Source organism: Schistocerca americana, chromosome 8, assembly GCF_021461395.2.
Source record: "Schistocerca americana isolate TAMUIC-IGC-003095 chromosome 8, iqSchAmer2.1, whole genome shotgun sequence".
NCBI classification, from domain to species: domain Eukaryota; kingdom Metazoa; phylum Arthropoda; class Insecta; order Orthoptera; family Acrididae; genus Schistocerca; species Schistocerca americana.
This window is the reverse complement of record NC_060126.1, coordinates 512869877-512894280: the sequence shown is the minus strand read 5'-3', so window position 1 is coordinate 512894280 and position 24404 is coordinate 512869877. Positions and strand designations below refer to the sequence as shown.

The 24404-nt window shown below is 45.6% G+C and overlaps 1 protein-coding gene across 1 annotated transcript in view; it reads right to left on the bottom strand.

The window, feature by feature from the left end:
* The window catches only part of LOC124545950, an 88886-nt gene that overhangs the window by 30199 nt on the left and 34283 nt on the right, over positions 1 to 24404 (bottom strand). The window contains exon 3 of the mRNA XM_047124912.1: positions 3033 to 3297. Coding sequence (XP_046980868.1) covers positions 3033 to 3297 — 265 coding nt within the window. The remainder of the gene's footprint in view (positions 1 to 3032; positions 3298 to 24404) is intronic.

The window sequence follows — 24404 nt, the reverse complement described above, 5'->3', positions numbered from 1 at the left end:
TTATTCGGTCCAGCGTTTTGCTATACATGACAACAACGCGATCCGTTGATAGAGACCATATTAGAATCTTTCCCACTTTTGTCAAATAATCGGATCACGCTGAATCTCCTATTAGCGCAATATATTTGTTTATCGACGTTGCTGTTAATGAAGAACTCGACTGTCAAATAATCGGATCACACTGAATCTGTTTTAACTTACCAGTTACAAAGCTTAGCAAAAGACGGCGTGTGTTACATCTAATGCTGAACGCCTATTGAAAGTGGGAGACACCAACGTAGGGGCTCCATCTCTTAGTATCACTTGGCTATTGTTTTCGATTAGCTTTCCTCTCCGTCATGTCTTCTCCTCGTGCTACATGATGGGAATTCATGACTCCAACTATTACAAACGGAGCTCGAAGCTGGCTTAGTAAGAGTCTGCAGAAATCGCGCACGATACTGTGGTGGAGATCTCTATACACCGAGAGGACTGTAAAGATTTTGAGAGCAGGTTGCAGCTGCACAGCAAGTAATTTGGTGTCGTTGTTTCTTCGTTTCAACGCGTATGATTGACGCTGCAGCGAACTTTTTACCAATGTAGGCAGAGCACCTTTCCCATCGCGACGGTCCCCCCTTTCTACCAAATAATTTTTAAAGCGAAACATCTGCTGAAATGTGGACCATATTTCGCGTAACAGGACTATATCAGACTGAGCTGTGAGCAGTTCTCTTTCCAAGCTTTCTTTGTTGGAGTTAGCCGATCTCGTGTTCATTCAATACTTATGGGCTTCATAACGTAGGCGGAAAGAGAATGAAGTATGCCTGTTATTGGGTGCCCGATAGCTGTATCGTTCACAACACTAGTTTTTTGCATGTTCTGAATGACATTGTTAGTAACGTTTGTCATCCTATCGTTCAGTTCAGCATGAACTGGAGGCCGTCGTTTATTTGGTATTCGTGAGGTTTGGAACTGGGCTCCAGGCTGATAGCGACTTTGGCTTATAGGGGCGTATGCATGATGCATGGCGTGCGGAGACTAATCACTTACATATGTGACTGTAGGCTTTTCCGGCGTAAACTATTGATGAAGGTTTCTCGGGTCTCCAGCCGGGTGGTAGCGTTGATATCTCGCGAAGTTTCGAGAAGTGTCATACTACCCGTCTTCTGGCGAAGTACTCACGTACATTGCTGCGTTTTCTTACTTCCGCCTGCCGCCGGTAAGGTCTGTGAACGGCGTTTGTCTGGTGAGGCACGTCACCCACATTGAGTTCCGTCCCCACAACCACGCAGTTTACCCTCCATGCTCGTGGCGGGCAACAGCGGGAAAAGCTGTGTGTTTGGGAAATCTAGAGCGTGGATATCTATCGAAACAGCAGTGATCGGCGCAGTCAGGACGTATGGTTGTTCCCCAGTGACGGCCGCGTAGGTTGGCACTCAGGTGATGTTCAGAGCATTCCTGAAGTCAGTGGTACGGAATGTACGTCGTTTCTGGGCTCGTCCCCCTGTGTGATACTCAGGGCACGAGCGAGACGTGCGTGGGTGTTGTGTGTCGCCCACAGTGAGCAAAGGTAGAAATAGCCGAGGCTCAGGGTTCAATGGTGTGAATCCCACACTACATCTGTCGCATCTCACCTGGGACCGTCACTGCCTGCTATGTGTCCGTAACGAAGGCAATTAAAGCACTGCCCGGCAATTGGCACATGAAGCCGTGAAGGTCTGCAGGAGATCTGGCGCCACGAATAGAGACAGCCTCAAGTTAAGTCTCCAGTTTGACAGTTTGTTCTTTACCATCGTGCACGTATCGCCTAGTAAACCCTCTAACCTATCTACTGGAGAAGACAGATTCCACGACTTCCAAAATCTACGCATCTTCAAGCTCTGTGGAAACTCTTTTTTGTTACTCCCGGTTTGTGCACTACGAAAGAAGGAATGTAGGTGTCTGTATTTTTAGATTTTAATACTACTTTCTTAAGTAGTTTCGTCTCGAATTTTCAATTCGACTTTCACTTTGGTTTTTTGCATAGAAGATCTATTGTTTATAGCATTCTTAAATTCTTGTAAGCAATTATGCAGGATTTTTCTGAGAGCCATAGTGTGGAGACGGCTTATGTTTGTATCCAAATTTTCCATATAAACTATTTTCAGACCACTATCCGTGCGTTTGTAGAAGTTAGGAGACCGCTGAATAGTTACAGTTTCCCCGGAAGGAGTGGTGGTAAGATCTTGTTGGTTGGGAGCGGAACGGGGTACTGCTGTGACAAGGGGATCAGTTTGATTTGAAACATCAGTAGCAGACGAAACTTGGTTAGCTTCTGCAATGAAGGATTTTGAATTCCATAATTGCGGACTAAGCTCGATTTGGCATCTGTTTCTCGTGCTGGAAAAGCTGGAGAAATCCTGTTCTGACAGCTGCTTCTCCTCTTCAGGGAGTAGTTCACATTCACCCAGAACTACCGCTAGCGAATGTCTGACAGCACTCATTGTATTGTGCAGAGAAGTTACTGGAGGGGCCAGGAAGGGAACTGCGTCTCGACGAGGCCTGTGCGCGGCCGGTTTTTGTCGATGTCGAAACCAGCACTCCCTTCCTCCCTTCACCACACGTTTTGCAATACATAGCATACAAGGGAAAGTCAAATGTTACAGTTTGTCTCAGGCAACTGTACCAAATGTATAGCCAATATTCACACATTGCAAGCAAGCCTATGCGTCACACAGAAGGGTGATATCGAAGCATGTCTAAACAGTTGCTCGTGAGTGTTCGAACTGGCCAAGGTTCTGTAACACGCAACGAAGGGGGAAATTTGCTCGCTCGAAATATCATTTAATCATTGCAGATGTAATAGAAGCTGTAAAGGCCACGCTGCAGAAATTCGAAGTGTGATGCTGTGCACCTGACAGGTTAGGCTTGCTCAAGTGGTGTGCCTTGCTGGCAGGGTGCAGTGCCGTTCCCCCACCCCGGAGTGTCGGCAATGGTGCTGGCGGCGGGTGTCGAATGCTGGTCCCCGACGTAAATATCCCTCGTTGAGAAAATATTTTACTTGTAACACCTACCTTGATGGAATCGGAGCGCACCGGCCAGTGGCGAAGGATTCCACTTCTTGCCCGCTCTCGTAACTCGGCGGAAGGCGCACCAGGGCAGCTGCAGTTAAACCACGGCCTCCTGTACGGTTGATGACTACAATGCGTGCTTGCACTGGGCTGCGGGCACCTCGTATGAATTCAATGGATGGCGGTGGGTGGGCGGCTGGCTGCAGCAAGCTGGGCAAGCTGGAGCCCACGGCCCGCCACGGAGGAGACCGTCGACAAACGGTGGACACTGTAGTGTAATAAATATGTAATGTACTGAATCGACTGTGAGAAAGCTAAGTGGCAAAGACGTTATCTGAGAAACTCTGTGATAAATATATCGTTGACTTGGAATATTACTCTCTCTGTGGTTTACTCGTAAGTAAGGGAAACTAGAGTTTTCTGTTCACGTATTTTGATGTTATGTGGAGAATTGTACAAGAGACACATTAAACCGTTATTATTTCATGAGAACAAAGGTGAGCATCACGACCTTTATTAGTATCTTTGGAAGTATTGAAATAGCAGAATTGTTTCAGATTGAATGCGACGTATGCGGGAAGACACGTGGACAACAGCACTCGAACCTGCAACCTCATGTATGAATAGTTGCTAAAAATATCCAGCCGTCTCTCCCAAGACTCTTCATACGCGCAACAAACAGTAATTCTTTTAACAGCACTATCAGAGACAATTTCATCACGTTGTTACGACCTTTTACTGCGAGCATAATACATCGACAACAGCCAAATAAAAAAAGAGAGAAACACATAAAAGAATCTACCACAACACCCAGCCGGTCGCACGACGGTGAAGAGGTGTCGAGCAGTCTGCATAGAGACTCAGCTGTCGGCAGCAAAGTCTGACAGCAGTGGCCGGCTCGGACTGCGAGCGGAGTCCTTCTCGTGGCTAGCAGCTGGTGTCGACCGTGTAACTGAGCATACCGTGCACAACTGAACACTGCTGCGGCTAAGGGTCTGAATTAGGTGGTTTGTGTGCGTGATCTGGGCTGGCCGGCGTTTCTCAAACAGCAGCACTCCTCGGCTGTAAGCACAACAGGCTGGCGCTCCCAGACATAACCGTTGCGAAACTGTGACTTCATTTGCCGTGGATTTCTTTTCCGGTCATCTCCTCCAGAAGCCCTGTCGGAGCTGTGAGGTGTCACACAGAGACGGCGGCTGGCGCCTTCTGCATCCTCAGCGTGCTCAGTACATGTTCTTGAACACTGAAAAAGCACTCTTGCGCCACGTACCTAGTTATCCCTCCTCGTGGCGTCAGGTTGCAGAATCAGTGCACCGCCGTGTAATAAACTGAGAGCGACCGAGCGAGGTGGCGCAGTGGTTAGACACTGGACTCGCATTCGGGAGGACGACGGTTCAATCCCGCGTCCGGCCATCCTGATTTAGGTTTTCCGTGATTTCCCTAAATCGCTCCAGGCAAATGCCGGGATGGTTCCTTTGAAAGGGCACGGCCGACTTCCTTCCCCATCCTTCCCTAATTCGATGAGACCGATGACCTCGCTGTCTGGTCTCCTTCCCCAAATAACCCAACCCCAACCCAAACTGAGAGCATCATTCGTGCTCCAGAAAGTAATTAACTACAAATTTATTGTCTCCACTATGAGATGATCTGGGAGTTCTGCGTCAGCATCAAACTTACCATAACTGCTGGAGGCCATTTACAGAAAATAAATTCCAAGGGAACACGCATGTGAAATGTGACTAGCAATCAAAGTAAAGCGTGTATTAAATTTATATGTTGTCCCATGGAACCAAGTTTGAGAAATGCCGCCATGGATGGAATTAGACGTGGTGGAATTTGTAAACCAGGAAAAGTGACGTAAGGGAATGAATTTCCATAGACAAATTAAATCCAGGCCCCATGTAACTGACAAAGAAGTTAAATTTACAGTTCGGCCCTGGTGCTGCTGTAAATACACATTTCAAAAGGACTACCTTTGAATCCCTTCAGTGCGGTATCTTAGAACCACGCCACAAGATTAACGCTACCCAATACATAAATCATTTATAGCTGAAAGACGTGCCTATAAACGACTTGACGTTACAGACATCAGTCATTGAAATGGATTCTGATCACAACGCGTTATAATGGAAATGCGAGTGTGAACAAAGACCCATATTAAGCACGCGAAATTTCCACGTGAATATCAGTGCGAAATAATAGCGATTTTGTCAAAACTTATAGCGTTGTGGAGCTCAATCGTACGAAGACAACAACAGTGCACGCAGGTGTATGGATCTCACCATCTGTACTGAAGTGTTCTGATGAAAAGCTTCCACCTTACACATAAAACAATTTTTTGAGTTACCGATTGTTACCAGTGTGCTTTCCATGCAAAAGACGGGACATGCGGTTCCGTGTACTTTGTGGTTCACACAGCGTGCTGGAAACGATCGAACTTGTACGATCCTTGAATTCCCTTTGACCCACTCTGGACAAAGTCTTAAGCGTCGCCGTAAGAGATTCCTATGTTTCTGCATTTGGCAAAGCTAAATCGAGTGAGCCGGCAAGTCAGTTGGCGGATAGACTTTCTGCTACCAGCAAGCAACTAACACTGTGTGTGTTGCAAAACTACGACACACTGGAAGGTGCTCGTAATCAAACGGCCGCCTTTTATGGTAACGAGTAGCAATGAGGTGGTAGTCATTTGACATCTGTGCAACCGCCGAATCGCCCTTCATATCGATGGACCGACAACGGCGTATTTCATACTGTCTGGAAAAACATCCTGATTGAATGATGCAACACGTAAGTGACTAAGAATATTACATATTGCAAGGCCAGAACTTTTTTGGGTCTTATTGGTGATGTTACCCACTCCATATGTAGTTTTACTTTTTAGAGTCATTGTGAACTTCCTTATTTCAGGTGAGGATGCAAGATTATTTTCTAATTCACTAATTATTCGACACAGATTTCATTTTCTGATGTGATCTGTCAATTTCCTACATCTTTTCTTAATATGTTCCAGTAGTGTTTGTAGTATGAAAGTATTTCTGGATAATTATTTGTTCTGCCTATTTTGCACATGTCCATATTTCGTTGTAAAATCACTTTGACATCTGTAGTGAGATCCACGTTTCTTTAATGACTATCCAAATTTGCATGTGATTGTATTTTTACGAGAACCCTTTTGAAAAATGTGTACAAACTCATTGAAAATATGTTGCCTTTACAGCTAACGTCTGGCTCATTGTAAACCTCACCACGGTGAACATTTGTCGAGCTTTCTTTAAAATCTTGAATTGTTTTGTCGTCAGTCGGCCTACTGTTTTCTTTGAGTGTTTCTGACCTGTACATAGGGCACAGTTATGTAATGCGACTAACTGTGCGTCGTGATCTGACAATCTGTTTGCCACAAGGCAGGAATGAGTTTCTGGAACTTCTGCTTGTTGAATGAATACATACATAGCCTGCGTAGGATATGAGTATTTTGAGCAACGCTAGGGGGAAACTTTATGACTGATATGAAATTGTAAGTGTGTAACACCGCTATAGGACACTTTTCATGTCACGTTCCTTCGATATATTTACATTAGAATCACCATAAATAAATTCCGTCTTTTTATCTGAAAGACAGCACAATAAACCATCAGTGGAGATGGGGATACAGTAAAAATCACAAGTATTACCTTATAAAATGCATGACACAGAAATGATAACTTTATTTATATTTCATCCGACCGCTTTCGGTCATAAACCATGTTCACGATCCCGTACGACAGACAAAATGCGGAAAAGAAATGACCTACAAGATCACTTGATTATTTCGAATGTAACAACATAAAAATGACTTACGTCGAAAAATTAATCTGCAGCCAACATTACGTACCAAAACTAAAAGTATCGCTCATTTTGGACATTACAGGTGTGATATCAGTGTGAAGAACAACTAACTGAAGAGTACCAACACGAGACACTCTCTGGCATTACAGAGCCAGAGTTCATAGTAAATGATTCAGAGATCAAGGACTACGGAGGTATTACATTCGCAGCCAGGATAAAGATAACACTAATCATACATCTCGTAAGAAAATTGTATTTCAAACAAACATTTTCTAGGAGAGAAAGTGATAAACATATAAACATGTAAAATTACATTACGTAAGGTTTGTTTCTTTCTTTTTTTTAATACTTCATTACTCTATGATAACAACAACCGTTGTCGTCATAACGACTAAAGACTATCGTCTTTACTATAAAACAAAGTTATCAGAATGGAGTAAATACCATACTGCAAATATCCAGTTCATGTTAACATACCGCCGGCCGAAGTGGCCGTGCGGTTAAAGGCGCTGCAGTCTGGAACCGTAAGACCGCTACGGTCGCAGGTTCGAATCCTGCCTCGGGCATGGATGTTTGTGATGTCCTTAGGTTAGTTAGGTTTAACTAGTTCTAAGTTCTAGGGGACTAATGACCTCAGCAGTTGAGTCCCATAGTGCTCAGAGCCATTTGAACCATTTGTTGTTATAGTAGTGTAATTAAGTATGTAAAAGACCTTCCGTATTGTAAGTTTAAATGTTTATTACTTCGTCATCTTGAAAATATTTGGTTGGTATACAGTTATATAACGAGATGTGTGATCAATGTTATCTAGGAATGCAATATCTTCGTACTCATTGATCTTTGAATCGTCTACTGTGAGCTCTGTCGCTGTAATGCCAGTGGATGTATCGTGTTGGTGCTCTTCAGTTACTTGCTCCTTACACTGATATCATACCTGTAATGTCCAAAATGAGCGATACTTTTAGTTTTGGTACGTAATGTTGACTGCAGATTAATTTTTCTACGTAAGTCATTTTTTTGTTGTTACAGTAGAAATAATCTTGTGACCTTGCAGGCCATTTCCTGTTTGCATTTTGTATTTCGTGCGACACTGTGAACATGCTTTATGACCGAAACCAGTCGAAATAAAATATACATGAAGTCAGCATTAGTGTGTCATGCATTTTATAAAGTATTTACAGTGTGAAAATCGCCTTAACAAAATGTTTAAAAAAGTATTACTTTTCCCGGCATTAGCTCACAGCCACAATCTTCTGTATACTGACCTGTACAGAATTTAGGTCTTTTACATTTTTAATTTACGTTCCTTTTTTGTGAATGTGAGAGCCACTCCTTTATCCGTACTGGATCTACATGAATATGCAGCTAATTTACAGCCACTCATATTAAGGTTTTTTATCCCTGTGATTCAAATGGTTCAAATGACTCTGAGCACTATGGGACTTAACATCTGAGGCCATCAGTCCCATAGAACTTAGAACTACTTAAACCTAACTAACGTAAGGACATCACACACATCCATGCCCGAGGCAGGATTCGATCCTGCGACCGTAGCTGCAGCGCGGTTACGGACTGTAGCGCCTAGAACCCCTCGGCCACTCCGTCCGGCCCCTGTGATTCGATTGGTAGGTTGATTTGGAGCAGGGGACCAAACTGCTACGTCATTGGTCCCATGAGATTAGGGAAGGATGGGGCAGGAAGTCGGCCGTGCCCTTTCACATGAACGGGCATTTACGTCAAGCGATTTAGGGAAATCACGGAAAACCTAAATCACGATGGCCGGACGCGGGTTTGAACGGTCGCCCTCCCGGATGCGAGTCCAGTGAGCTAACAACTGCGCCGCCTCGCTCGGTCCCAGTGGATGCGTCGTATTTAAACAGACAAATGAGATCGGCTGCTAAGATCTTGTAAACAAACTAACAATTCATTTACTTTATTTCTTACACCCCTAGCACTCTGATGAAGCAAGTGGATTTCATATTTGCTCTATTTTTATAAAATGAATTGGAAACATTTGTCAGTGTAATATTATCTAGTATTGTCTGTATGAATTTTAAATTTGACCTTAAGTCGGTGGGTCACTTGATTCCAATAACTATTTTATGTGCCGGTGGCCCCAAATGTGTGTTGTGCTATTAGATCTTCTAACTTGCCCTTGCCTGTACTAGTCACGCGTAGGTCACAAGAGGTATAATTATCTCCACCCTCCTATGGGGATTACTGGAACTGCGTCAGTAGGAGATTTTGCGTCCACACGAAGGAGCTGCCTCAGTCCCTCGTTTACACCCGTTGTAGTAGAGTGGATACAGGGCTGGTCATGGAGACACAGAACCTCCACAAAACCCACCTTTGTGTGCTTAGTAGCTACTGCTACTCCCACTTTGTCCAGGAGGTGATTGGTGATGCTGCATTTTTCACTGTTTATCCCCCTCCCCCCCCCCCCCTCCCGCCAAATATTTATTGAAATCCATACATGTCTGTGCTATGTTTTCTGTTACGTACTTGAGACTAGCATTTGGTTTCTTAAAACCTGACCTGGTACACGGCACGTAATTTTTCCTGCAACCGCTGGGCTACACCCGTCCCCCAGGCAGAACACTTGTTTTCCTGCTCTGTTTGCTACCCAACATATCAGTAAGTTTCCAGCGATCGTTCTACTGCGTTCTATGTGCCTCTACATTTAAATCAGGCTCTTTTTTTCTCTAATTTTGGTAGCAAACCAAATCTGTTGCTTAACTGAAATTCTGATTTTCTGACAAAAACATTCCCCCGACCCTCCTTTGCTTGTCACCTTTTTCCAGCACCCCTTTCTCTATTTCTTCCTTCATCCGTTATAATTCAAATTTTTCGTTTTTCAAAAGTCCCCGAGGAGCACAATCGTCACTTCCTGGTCCTGGATTTTGCTGTCTTTCCAGCATAGTCTATATTTCTGCGGAGGAGGCTCCATACGGCTATAGCACGACACGCAGTCTAGTGTAAAACGCTTTCAGGAAAACTAAGAAGGGAAACAAAGGAAAGTGCTGAGGCGGCGCTTTGGGGTTGACTGTGACAGACAGTAGCCATAAAGGACGCCGAAGAAGTGTAGCAGACTTTGGCTGACAATGGGCAACACTTCCTGAGACTGTCACGAGGAGCGGTAGAGCTAACATCGTCATTCTCAAAGGATGGAGTAAGCGCAAGGTCGGGAAGTGTTCTGTCCCGCGTAACTGACTGACGAGAACAATAAGAGAAGCACGCACGGAAGGTTTCACTGACACACTGTGGCGTCTATCGCTTTGGTCTATCAGTAGGCCCTTACACTAAGGGCAGCTGCTGAGCTACTGCCGCTAGTGTAGTGACAGTTACCCAGTAGAGACACCTACCTGTAGGCCCGAAAATGGTTGGTACTTTTCTACAACTCTTTCCACTCCGTACTGTAGTGGAAAACACGTCGTGCGTCGTATACCGTACCGTCCACAGTCGGCTCGGAGTGACTCTCTCGGTAACACAATTTGCTGAAGCTTGTATTACCGCCAGCGCACTCTGCTCTCAGCCGCATAAATGGGCTGTAGTGTTCGCACTGTACCTATTCGTGTTGCTGGTACGATACGTGGTGTTTCTGTCAGCGCGGTGCGTATCGTGCGAGAATGGTCGCTGTCTTCACAACACAGCTTACTCTGAGCCGGGATCATTACTGTTACACAACTGACCTTCACAAAGAGGGCACCTTTCAATGCTCGGTGCGTCTCCCTTTGTTCAGTGCTCTTGTGTAATCGATCGCTAGGTGGCTCGCTTCCCGTGTCGTAACTCGGCTATTTGCGTTCCGATACAAGCCAGTAGATTTGCTTCTAACGTCGCACCCGATCTGCGGAGGGGAGGATTTTAGTTCGTAGTTGATTGTTTGTATTTCGACACGCTCAGCCGACTGAACTTCCCCCACAGCAGAACTGAACGGCACCACCTACGTTTCAGTACGTAGTACCTTACTTAGGTTGTTTCTACCATCCGTAAAGGACTCTCACGTCATTCGGCTCTGAGTTGCGATTCTATAGCGTTGTTAGTTGTAAATTAATGTCGCCCGTGCTGCATGGAAATTACTGAAAAGTATTCGGTCGACTACGTACTAGTGCGAAACAAGAAAATTCGCTGATGTTGTTTCATTATTATACCAGACATAATAGCGCCCTGCAGTCTCACTATTGTTCATCAATTACTTCAGCACTTCTATGAGCTCGAACTGTGAATCAGTGTAGCCCAAATTGTCGATGCATATGCCACTCCACCCCGGGCTGTTACTTGATATTCGCCAAGGACGGCGCGTAATACGCTATTCCACTGTCGAGGTTGTCAGTTTAAGCCGGCCAATCGCGTCTCCCCCCCCCCCCCCCCCCTCTCTCTCTCTCTCTCTCTCTCTCTCTCTGTCTCTCGCTGCCTCTTACCAAGTTGAACGAGCTCTGTTCGCCAATATATAAATGTCTACGACTCCTTAAATGAAATCGCGAATTTCTTACTCGTTTTGTAACCTAGCAACCCATAATATTTTTATTTATGTAGGTGTGGAAGATATCCATGTACATTGTCTAACAACCCTACCACAACAAAGGTCAAAAATTAATTATGATTATAGTGTTGCTCACGCTGCTAAATATTGCATTTTCAGGCAACAACAAAGTTATATTATGTGGCAGGTGTCATTAGAGGACAGATAATAAAGTAATTTCATGAAATAATGGATAAACTAGGCACTCATCTTTTCATGTTTCCCACGCTGGTCTCGTTGTGAACTCATGGCCCAATCGTCGAAAATCTAGGTGGTGATGATTCGAAGCTCGGATGAAAAGAGGCCTAGGTGTTATTCTGCGGTATTCAGAAGTTTTATAGATGTGTTTCATAAACCATTCTTGAAGATTAATTTTTTGCAAGTTAGGACAATGGTGATGTAAAAAAGTAATCAGCACTCCGAATTTAAGTTACACTTCTTTTTTATTACTTTTGTTGCAACATGACTTCACAATATAAAACATACTGGAAAATATCTTCGTCACTGTTAAAGTTCACATTTCATAAACTGACTACAATTTGCGTATTTTCAACATGACGACCAAGACTTGACTTTCTAATAACCTCTTACGCGCCCAAAAATCAAAGTTAGAAGTACGACAAAGATCATAGTGACAAAAGAAAGAATTCAGATAAGAATAATATCAATGCAATATAAACATATCGATGTATCAAAGTACCTCCACATTAATGAAATCAAATATGAATGTTGTCGCATAAATATGTTAACTATTCTACAGAAACACAGTAGAATATTGCTGGTATCGAGAGGTTGAGGTGAGCTGCCGTAATGGTTACGTAATTCAAGTACCATTACAAGTGCAAACTCCACATCTTCAGTTTCACAGAAAGCTCAATTTTTTAAGTAGATCATGGGCCAAATTTGTCCGACCTGTTCCATTTGTACGAAAAAGCTATATATTTACAGTTTTTATACAAAAATATAAATAAATATAGTGTTTAAAGTCTTTGAATATCACTAAATGAAGTATACGAGTGCGTGTGCATTGTACTATTTCAAGTTACCGTAGCGTCTTTGAAACTCATAAATAATGTGACATCTTCAATGAATTTTAAACAATAATTGCAATAACTTTATGTATTTGTGGGTAAAAGTAAATTCACTACTACAAGCTTGTGTTCTCTTTAGTATTCAATATTTGAGCCAATTTTCAACTTTCCATCTAAACATATTACGAAAGTCTTACGCTACGATCTGCGATTAATTCCAGGAAAAGTTTTTGAGTGGATTAATCTCAAGTTTGGTAAATATCGCTCTGCAAAGATTGTAAATATAAAAGTAAAATAGAACTTAGACCTTGCGATGCCATCCACAATCAACAGAAGGCACTGTGCAGTAGGAGCGCACTCGCCGAGCTTGATTTGTTGCTTGTGGGGATTCCCCTACTGACGAGAGGGCAGGTGTCCGTGCTGCGCCCTGCAGGTAACTGTCTCAGCTCGTAAAGGCTGCCCGCAAGGGGCTAGCAGTCAGCTGTTTCGTTTCACGTCTTTGGCGACGCGCAGTATTTAACCATAGTACTTCTGTCCTTTATTAGCACGACCTACTGCGTTGTTACTCTGTTATTTTTTATTATTCGTTCGAAATAGCTAGGAGATCCGATGATTGTCAGGCAATCACAGAGTGAGAAATATTTGAACAGACAGCTACCACGGTCTTCCTTTTGAAGAGTGAATGCCTTCTTTTTAGAGGAAAGTACGAGTACAAGCTTTATTTTCAAAAAATCCCCCGCATCAGCAGGTAACGTCACAAACTAGAAGTGGGGAAAATTCACCGTTCCATGTAATCAGACAGAAGGTAGGGATGAGGGGAGCGATATGCGTGCGTGTAGGTCGACTCCGGCTCGACGCCAGGGCGGGCGCCGGAGAGGGCAGGCGTGGTCACGGTGTCCCCACCCAGCACCGCCCACCGAACTGACAGCGTGAGGGGCTGTCAGCAGTGCGGCTGGACGGCAGTCGAGCCCCACCACGCAGGGCACATTCCAGCTGTGCGGGCGATCGGGGAAACACGTAATTGGCGAAACAGGCGCGGTGGCGTGGGCGTCCTTCAGTCACCGCGCGTTCATTATGTAGGCGGTCCAACGACCTAACCGCAATCTGACCCCGCTTCTCTGTGAAGATCGGCGACCGTCCGTCCTCTGACCCAGAGACCGCACGAGCCGTGGCTGCTGGGAAACAAATCTCCTCCCTGCAAATGAAAGTGTACAGTTCGAGCACGGATGGAGGGGCGTGCAGGGAGAAGTCGAACATTTGCCACCCAGCGCCCATCCAGACTTCACGAGCACCGGAGCGGGTCAGGTAGTGGGCGTCATCGCCCACCGAGTGACAGGTGCAGCAGAAAGGTGCATCCGCCAGACCACTCGCATGTAAACGCCGGTCACTGGTCGCGGCCGTCACAGCACTCCTCCGGCACCGACCTACACTTCCGTATTTGGCTGTGTGTCCACGTCCCGTGCTCGCACACGTGCTGTGGTTCCCTGTGATTCCCGTACAGGGAGAGACTTACCATTATTGTCGCCGCCTTGTGGCGTGAAGTACTGGGCTGCGGAGCGTCTGTCTGAAGGAGATTGGTCTTATGTCAAAGCGGTAGGAGTATCAAAACAAAATGTCCAGACACTCTGTGACCAAAATGGTGAAACAGAGAATGACAGACTAAAGGCCGAAATACTAAATGTCTTTTCCCAAAGCTGTTTCACAGAGGAAGTCTGCACTGTAGTTCCTTCTCTAGATTGTCGCACAGATCACAAAATGGTACATATCGAAATAGACGACAGAGGGATAGAGAAACAATTAAAATCGCTCAAAAGAGGAAAGGCCGCTGGACCTGATGGGATACCAGTTCGATTTTACACAGAGTACGCGAAGGAACTTACCCCCCTTCTTGCAGCGGTGTACCGTAGGTCTCTAGAAGAGCCTAGGGTTCCAAAGGATTGGAAAAGGGCACAGGTTATCCCCGTTTTCAAGAAGGGACGTCGGACAGATGTGTAGGACTATAGACCTATATCTCTAACGTCGATCAGTTGTAGAATTTTGGAACATGTATTATGTTCGAGTATAATTACTTTTCTGGAGACTAGAAATCTACTCTGTAGGAATCAGCACGGGTTTCGAAAAATACGGTCGTGTGAAACCAGCTCGCGCTATTCGTCCACGAGACTCAGAGGGCCATAGACACGGGTTCACAGGTAGATGCCGTGTTTCTTGACTTCCGCAAGGCGTTCGATACAGTTCCCCACAGTCGTTTAATGAACAAAGTAAGGGCATATGGACTATCAGACCAATTGTGTGATTGGACAGAAGAGTTCCTAGATAACAGAAGGCAGCATGTCATTCTCAATGGAGAGAAGTCTTCCGAAGTAAGAGTGATTTCAGGTGTGCCGCAGGGGAGTGTCATAGGACCGTTGCTATTCACAATATACATAAATGACCTTGTGGATGACATCGGAAGTTCACTGAGACTTTTTGCAGATGATGCTGTGGTGTATCGAGAGGTTGTAACATTGGAAAATTGTACTGAAATGCAGGAGGATCTGCAGCGAATTGAAGCATGGCGCAGGGAATGGCAATTGAATCTCAATGTAGACAAGTGTAATGTGCTGCGAATACATAGAAAGAAAGATCCCTTATCATTTAGCTACAATATAGCAGGTCAGCAACTGGAAGCAGTTAATTCCATAAATTATCTGGGAGCAGGCATTAGGAGTGATTTAAAATGGAATGATCATATAAAGTTAATCGTCGGTAAAGCAGATGCCAGACTGAGATTCATTGGAAGAATCCTAAGAAAATGCAATCCGAAAACAAAGGTAGTAGGTTACAGTTGACTTGTTCGCCCACTGCTTGAATACTGCTCAGCAGTGTCGGATCCGTACCAGATAGGGTTGATAGAAGAGGCAGAGAAGATCCAACGGAGAGCAACGCGCTTCGTTACAGGATCATTTAGTAATCGCGAAAGCGTTACGGAGATGATAGACAAACTCCAGTGGAAGACTCTGCAGGAGAGACGCTCAGTAGCTCGGTACGGGCTTTTGTTGAAGTTTCGACAACATACCTTCACTGAGGAGTCAAGCAGTATATCCCTCCCTCCTACTTATATCTCGCGAAGAGACCATGAGGATAAAATCAGAGAGATTAGAGCCCACACAGAGCCATACCGCCAATCCTTTTTCCACGAACAATACGAGACTGAAATAGAAGGGAGAACCGATAGAGGTACTCAAAGTACCCTCCGCCACACATCGTCATATGGCTTGCGGAGTATGGATGTAGATGTAGATGTACGTCGTAAAAAGATAGACACTGCAATGTACTGTGACGTAAAGAAAGGCAACACGAAAACATAATTAATGTAGACTGATGAAATTTCAGGAATACATTTCTCTAGGTAACACACGTAAATGATTAATTTTGCTTCTCACAGGCTTTGTACGCACGAGGTACCCCGCTGAAGATGTGAAATGCTGGTACATTAATAACCAGTGTAACCGCCAGAATGTTGAATGCAAGCATGCAAACATGTATGCATTGTGTTTTACAAATTAGGTACCGGATGTCAATATGTGGGGTGCAGTTCCATGGCTGTTGGACTTGGACGGTTAATAATGCGGTGGTACTGCTGGTTGTGCATGACGGTGGGGTTGTCATCTGATGATGCCTCATATGTGCTCTATTGGAGACAGATCTGTTGATCGAGCAAACCAAAGAAAACACGTAGACACTCTATGGAGGATGCTGGGTTACATCAGTGGTACGTGGGCGAGCATTATCCTTTTGGAAAACACACCTTGGAATGCTGTTCATGAATGGCAGCACAACAGGTCGAATCACGAGATTGTCATACAAATTTCCAGTGATGGTGCGTGGGATACCTAAGAGATAGTGCTCCTGCAGTCATACATAATCACATCTTAGACCTCAACTCCTGTTGTAGGTCTACATCTACATCTACAACCGATAGAGGTACTGGAGGTACCCTCCGCCACACACCGTCAGGTGGGTTGCAGAACCCACCTGACGGTGTGTGGCGGAGGGTACCTTCAGTACCTCTATCGGTTCTCCCTTCTATTCCAGTCTCGTATTGTTCGTGGAAAGAAGGATTGTCGGTATGGCTCTGTTTGGGCTCTAATCTCTCTGATTTTATCCTCATGGTCTCTTCGCGAGGTATACGTAGGAGGCAGCAATATACTGCTTGACTCTTCGGTGAAGGTATGTTCTCGAAACTTCAACAAAAGCCCGCACCGAGCTACTGCAGAGTCTTCCACTGGAGTTTATCTATCATCTCCGTAACGCTTTCGTGATTACTAAATGATCCTGTAACGAAGCGCGGTGCTCTCCGTTGGATCTTCTCTATCTCTTCTATCAATCCTCTCTGGTACGGATCCCACACTGCTGAGCAGTATTCAAGCAGTGCGCGAACAAGCGTACTGTAACCTACTTCCTTTGTTTTCGGATTGCATTTCCTTAGGATTCTTCCAATGAATCTCAGTCTGGCATCTGCTTTACCGACGATCAACTTTATATGATCATTTTAAATCACTCCTAATGCGTACTCCCAGATAATTTATGGAATTAACTGCTTCCAGTTGCTGACCTGCTATTTTGTAGCTAAATGATAAGGGATCTATCTTTCTATGTATTCGCAGCACATTACACTTGTCTACATTGAGATTCAATTGCCATTCCCTGCACCATGCGACAATTCGCTGCAGATACTCCTGCATTTCAGTACAATTTTCCAATGTTACAACCTTTCGATATAGCACAGCATCATCCGCAAAAAGCCTAAGTGAACTTCCGATGTCATCCACAAGGTCATTTATGTATATTGTGAATAGCAACGGTCCTACGACACTCCCCTGCGGCACACCTGAAATCACTCTTAGTTCGGAAGACTTCTCTCCATTGAGAACGATATGCTACCTTCTGTTATCTAGGAACTCTTCAATCCAATCACACAATTGGTCTGATAGTCCATTTGCTCTTACTTTGTTCATTAAACGACTGTGGGGAACTGTATCGAACGCCTTGCGGAAGTCAAGAAACACGGCATCTACCTGTGAACCCGTGTCTATGGCCCTCTGAGTCTCGTGGACGAATAGCGCGAGCTGGGTTTCACACGATCGTCTTTTTCGAAACCCATGCTGATTCCTACAGAGTAGATTTCTAGCTTCCAGAAAAGTGATTGCACTCGAACATAATACGTGTTCCAAAATTCTACAACTGATAGACGTTAGAGATGTAGGTCCACAGTTCTGCAAATCTGCTCGACGTCCCTTCTTGAAAACGGGGATAACCTGTGCCCTTTTCCAATCCTTTGGAACGCTAGCTCTTCTAGAGACCTACGGTACACCGCTGCAAGAAGGGGGGCAAGTTCCTTCGCGTACTGTGTGTAAAATCGGACTGGTATCCCATCAGGTCCAACGGCCTTTCCTCTTTTGAGCGATTTTAGTTGTTTCTCTATCCCTCTGTCATCTATTTCGATATGTACCATTTTGTCATCTGTGCGACAATCTAGAGAAGGAACTACAGTGCAGTCTTCCTCTGTGAAACAGGTTTGGAAAAAGTGTGTGTAGCATGGTAGTCAGGTTGGTTCCAGGATCTCCAAAAGCATCTTTCTAGCCAACACATGGCCGTCAGTCAGTGGAATGCGCACTACAGGGAGACCGCCTGGGAGCTGTCTTTGAAGTAACCGATATGTAACAGTTCGCTGTGTCACTGTGGTCCAAACTGTTGCTCAAATTGCTCCTGAAGATGCAGTACTATGCGACACTCATACGGCAAACACGACGGTCTTCGCTCTTGGCAGAGCCACGTGGCCGTCCGCAGCCCGGTCTTCTCGCGAGGACGCTGCCAGCAGTCATGCATAGCGGCTACATTCCTGCCAAGTCTTTCTGTGATATCGCAGAAGCAACCTCCAACTTCTCGTAGCCCCATTACACGACCTCGTTCGAACTCAGTCAGGTGTTGCTAATGGCGTCTTTGTTGCCTTAAAGGCGTTCTTGACTAACACCAACTCACCACGTCCAATTTAAGACCTAACTAACGCTCATGATCGTTGCAGCGTCCATTTAAAGCAAACTTGATTTTCATCCTCATAATGCTGCTACTAGAGTCAATCTTGAGCGACTGGCGCGAAATTGGAATAGACATCATGTTCCAGAAGTACAAAGATGCCTACCAACTTTCATTTATATCGCACAGTTCCTCTTTGGTCTTACGATTTTTTTATCCGTCAGTGTAGTACTGTGAGACGTCTAAAGAACTTCACCTGACTATTGAAAACAAATATTGGAGAAATATGTCACGAGGGAGCTGCACAGCAGCCATTGGTCTAAGCGAATCTGTCAGAGCGCTCATGTGGCAATCTTTGGGGCATTCATCATACGCTTCGCACTTGGCGCCAACTAACTTCAGCTTGCTTCCTAAGTTAAAGGTGCATGAAAAGGGAAATACTTTTGCAGAAGACAGTGATGATCAACAAAGGGTTGTCTTTAAATCCCTGAGTCAGAATTACTTCAACTTTACCATCATATACACTGAAGAGCCAAGGAAACTGGTACACCTGCCTAATATCATGGAGAGCCCCCACAGAAGTGCTGCAACACGAAATGGCATGGACTCGACTAATGTCTGAAGTAGCGCTGGAGGGAAATGACACCATGAATCCTTCAACATTGTCCATAAATCCGTAAGAGTACGAGGGGTGGACATCTCTTCTGAACAGCACGTTGCAAGGCATCCCAGATATGCTCAATAATATTCATGTCTGTGTAGTTTGGTAAGCAGCGAAAGTGTTTAAGCTGAAAAGAGTGTTCCTGGAACCATTCTGTAGCAATTTTGGACGTGTGGGGTGTCGCATTGTCCTCCTTGAATTGCCCAAGTCTGTTGGAATGCTCAATGCATATGAATGGATGCAGGTGATCAGACAGGATGCGTACGCTCGTGTCACTTGTCAGAGTCGTATCTAGACGTGTCAGTGGTCCCATATCACTCCAACTCCACGCGCTCCACACCACTGCAGAGCCTCCACCAGCTCGAAAAGTCCGCTGCTGAAATTCACTGTCCATGGATTCGTGAGCTTATCTCCATACCCGTACACGTCCATCTGATCGATACAATTTGAAACGAGACTCGTCCGAACAGGCAACAAGTTCCCACTAATCAACAGTCCAATGTTGGTCTTGGCGGGGCAGGCTGAGGCTTAAACATTTGTGTCGGCTCCGAAAGCCCATATTGATGATGTTTCGTGGAATGGTTCGCACGCTGACACTTGTTGATGGCCCAGCATTGAAATCTGCAGCATTTTGCGGAACAGTTGCAGTTCTGTCACGTTGAACGATTCTCTTCAGTCGTCGTTGGTCCCGTCCTTGAAGGATCCTTTTCCGGCTGCAGCCATGTCGAAGACTTGATGTTTTACCGGGTTCCTGATATTTACAGTACACTCGCGAAATGGCTGTACGGGAAGATCCCCACTTCATTGCCGCCTCTGAGATGCCGCGCCCCGTCGCTCGTGCAACGACTGCAACACCACGTTCAAACTCACTTAAATCTTGATAACCTGCCATTGCAGCAGCAGTATCCGATCTAACAACTGCGCCAGACGCTAGTCGTATTATATAGGCGTTGCCGACCGCAGCACCGTATTCTGCCTGTTTACGTATCTCTGTATTTGAATAAGCATGCCTATACCAGTTTCTTTGGCTCTTCGGTGTGTATGTACAGGGCTATTACAAATGATTGAAGCGATTTCATAAATTCACTGTAGCTCCATTCGTTGACATATGGTCACGACACACTACAGATACTTACAAAAACTCATAAAGTTTTGTTCTGCTGAAGCCGCACTTCAGGTTTTGTCGCCAGAGAGTTCGAGAGCGCAGTGAGACAAAATGGCGACAGGAGCCGAGAAATCGTATGTCGTGCTTGAAATGCACTCACATCAGTCAGTCATAACAGTGCAACGTGCAGTTCAACAAAGATCCACCAACTGCTAACTCCATTCGGCGATCGTATGCGCAGTTTAAAGCTTCTGGATGCCTCTGTAAGGGGAAATCAACGGGTCGGCCTGCAGTGAGCGAATAAACGGTTGAACGCGTGCGGGCAAGTTTCACGCGTAGCCCGCGGAAGTCGACGAATAAAGCAAGCAGGGAGCTAAACGTACCACAGCCGACGGTTTGGAAAATCTTACGGAAAAGGCTAAAGCTGAAGCCTTACCGTTTACAATTGCTACAAGCCCTGACACCCGATGACAGTCAAACGCTTTGAATTTTCGGCGCGGTTGCAACAGCTCATGGAAGAGGATGCGTTCAGTGCGAAACTTGTTTTCAGTGATGAAGCAACATTTTTTCATAATGATGAAGTGAACAGACACAGTGTGCAAATCTGGGCGGTAGAGAATCCTCACGCATTCGTGCAGCAAATTCGCAATTCACCAAAAGTTAACGTGTTTTGAGCAATCTCACGGTTTAGAGTTTACGGCCCCTTTTTCTTCTGCGAAAAAAACGTTACGGGACACGTGTATCTGGACATGCTGGAAAATTGGCTCATGCCACAGCTGGAGGCCGACAGCGCTGACTTCATCTTTCAACAGGATGGTGCTCCACCGCACTTCCATCATGATGTTCGGCATTTCTTAAACAGGAGATTGGAAAACCGATGGATCGGTCGTGGTGGAGATCATGATCAGCAATTCATGTCATGGCCTCCGCGCTCTCCCGACTTAACCCCATGCGATTTCTTTCTGTGGGGTTATGTGAAAGATTCAGTGTTTAAACCTCCTCTACCAAGAAACGTGCCAGAACTGCGAGCTCGCATCAACGATGCTTTCGAACTGATTGATGGGGACATGCTGCGCCGAGTGTGGGAGGAACTTGATTATCGGCTTGATGTCTGCCGACTCACTAAAGGGGCACATATCGAACATTTTTGAATGCCTAAAAAAACCTTTTGAGGTTTTGTATGTGTGTGCAAGGCATTGTGAAAATATCTCAAATAGTAAAGTTATTGCAGAGCTGTGAAATCGCTTCAATCATGTGTAATAACCCTGTATAATAGCGGTATAGGACGTTCTGAATCTTTGCAATGAGCAATATAGAGCTGGTAGATGATCAGAAACTGATCACTCAGAAATGAGTAGCTAACTGTCTGAAGTGAAAGTTTTCTTTTTTTTATCGAGATGAGTAAGTCGCACTTTGAAAGCGATGACAGGCTGCCTCAGTGTGTGCACTACAGCGGCGGGCGGAAGCCAGTTCCTTGTCTCTTTGTACCGGAGTTTGACGTCAACTGCTTCGTGTAACCCTGTAACAAGAGATCCACCGACGAGTGTCTGTTATTTTTTAACGTAGCGCTATCGATGTCGAAGCAGAAGTGCAAGCATAGTGCAGGCACCAACCTGGCAGGCACTGCACGCTGAGGGTGTCCTAACATCTGAAACTCCCACTTGGCATGGTCGGCTGCTCATCCAAAACTACTCAGTTTAAGATCCTCCTGCCAGTGTAGTAATTCAGACCCTAAAAGCTTGGCACTGCTTGTTGAGCACAGCAGGCAGGCAGCTAGAAGCTCTGGCGTGTGGCACGGGCTGCCTACCTCACCGGCGTCTCCCTGTTCGCGTTTGAGATGGCGACCACTTCGGGTACTACGAGCTCCGGGGCACTGACAGCTCGCGAGCTGTTGACAGTGACTGAGGCGTGACGCAAAGCGCCCCCCCAAGGCGTCAAAACTTGGTTAAATTTGCTCAGGCAGGCGTGACCGTTCTGTACGGCCGAGGCCGAAATGGAAACACGACGAACGTAACTGCACGCAATGCTGGCGCTATTTTGGAAGACTGTTATAAACAGGACTGAATTGTTCTCGAAATCATGGTTGTTATTAATATGACAGGGGCACATTTCATAAGGAAGAACACCATTTACCCTTCCAAACCGAGTCTCATCCCAAATATCATTATCTTGCCCTTGGCTGCCCAAGAGTATTTGCTGGCTCTCACTCGCAGTCGCCAAGGTGTTATTGGAATAGTACCGCTTCTCAGCAGGAGTCCACATAGTCAGGAACTCCTGGCTTAGCTGGTGAGTTTTTGCGATGAGATGATGAGGGTTATTTACAACAGTCTTATAAAAATTAATATTTCTAGGCCTTGGCCTCGCCTGTAACACTGGGCTTTCTCGCCGCACTCAAATATATTGCTGCTCCTGACTGTGGACGATCCTGGAGGGAAAGTCTCTCATATCTTTGAGCCGTTTCGTCACTGACGCGCAGTTCTCGAGAAGTGACGAAATTCAGTGGCAGGACCTGCGTCGCATCTTCCCACGGTACAGTGGTTCAGTTTGTGCCGCACTTATTCAGTGTCAGTACGTGCCAGGATTCCTATGTCCGACTTGTTGTTCCTGCAACACATTTTAAGACGTATTACTTAAACTAAACGTGAAACCACACTGAGGATAAATAAATTAAGTATTACCACTGCAATCCTACCTTTCCAAGTAGACAGTCACTGCCGTAGCGTGCTTGCAGCAGTGACCGTAGCGTCCAGGGGGAGTGCAGCTCACTTCCTTAATTCTTTTATCCGCGACGTCTTCTTGATACAAAATAGTCTGATTTACAGCCACCCGCTCTTTCGAAATGTCAGTATTGCGGACAACAGCCGCCCCAGTTTGCACCTCGTTTCCGCTACGGCTTGTCCTCGTAACTTCGCAATATTATCCACGGGAAGCCTTCTTACTTGCAAAGGACGAAGGAAACCCTGCTGGGCGTGCTGCCCAAAATTAAAGCAACAAAGCGGAAATTTTGCAAGGTTGCGTTTATTTTGGCACAAAACAATTTAAACAGGTGATAGTAAAGTAGAAACAGTGCAAAGAATACAGAATGTAATCAACTGCAACGCGCGTAATGGTAGACGAAAACGTTTTCGTTTTTTTCCAACTTAATGGATTTGCACACACATTCTGACGACTGTTTAATGTGCTCAGCATGGAGTGTGACCACCTCTGGCAGCAATACAGTTCTGACAACGACGGGGCACGCTGTGAATGACGTCATCAGTGCCATGCTGAGGCAATAACGCCCATTCTTCCTGCGGAGCTGCTCGCAGTCTTGGACAGTGGTTGGTGGGTGCTGACGCGATACAACCCGTCTTGCTGCTGAATAGCAGACATACTCTGTGGGATTCAAATCGGGAGAACGAGCAGGCCACGCCATGCGTGCAATACTTTCTGTTTCCTAAAAGCATCAACCACGCGTGCTCTATGAGGTCAAGCATTGTCGTACATCAGTACGAAGTCTGGGCCCACCGCACCTCGCATCAAGATCACATGAGATCCCAAGATCTCTTCTCGGTACCTGACAGCAGTTAAATCTTGCTGATTCACCCGTACAATTTCATGAAGAGTCCGAGTGGTCAACATACTCCGTGCCCACACCATTACGAATCCTCCTCGATATCGGTCCCTTTCCGCAATGTTTGCGTTCATAAATCGAGTTTCACTTTCCCTCCAGATGCGAATCCGTCGAGAATCACTCTCCACACCAAATCGGGACTCATCTGTGAGAAGAACATTGGCCGACCGTTCGACCGTCCAGGTGCCGTAATGACGGCTCCACTCTAGAGATTCCCTTCAGTGAAGACACGCGAGAGGTACGCATACACCAGGTCTCCAACAGTAAAGGGCACTCTTCCGAAGCCTTCTGTACACCGTTTGGCTCGATACAAGACGTCCAGGGGATGCTGCGAGATCAGAGGCCAATTGCCGTGCAATACTAAAGCGGTACCGTCATGCCCTTACAGCCAAATAACGGTCCTCTCATTCTGATGTCTCACGTGGTAGGCCCTGTACCGGGCTCCGGGATACAGTTTCGGTCTCTATAAAATGCCACCACATCCGAGAAACAACAGAACGATTCACATTAAGCCATCGGGCCGTGTGAGTTTGCGACTGCCCTGCTTCTATTCTTCTTATGGCCCTCCACCGCAGAGAGCCTGGTAGGCGTCTTCTCTGTGCC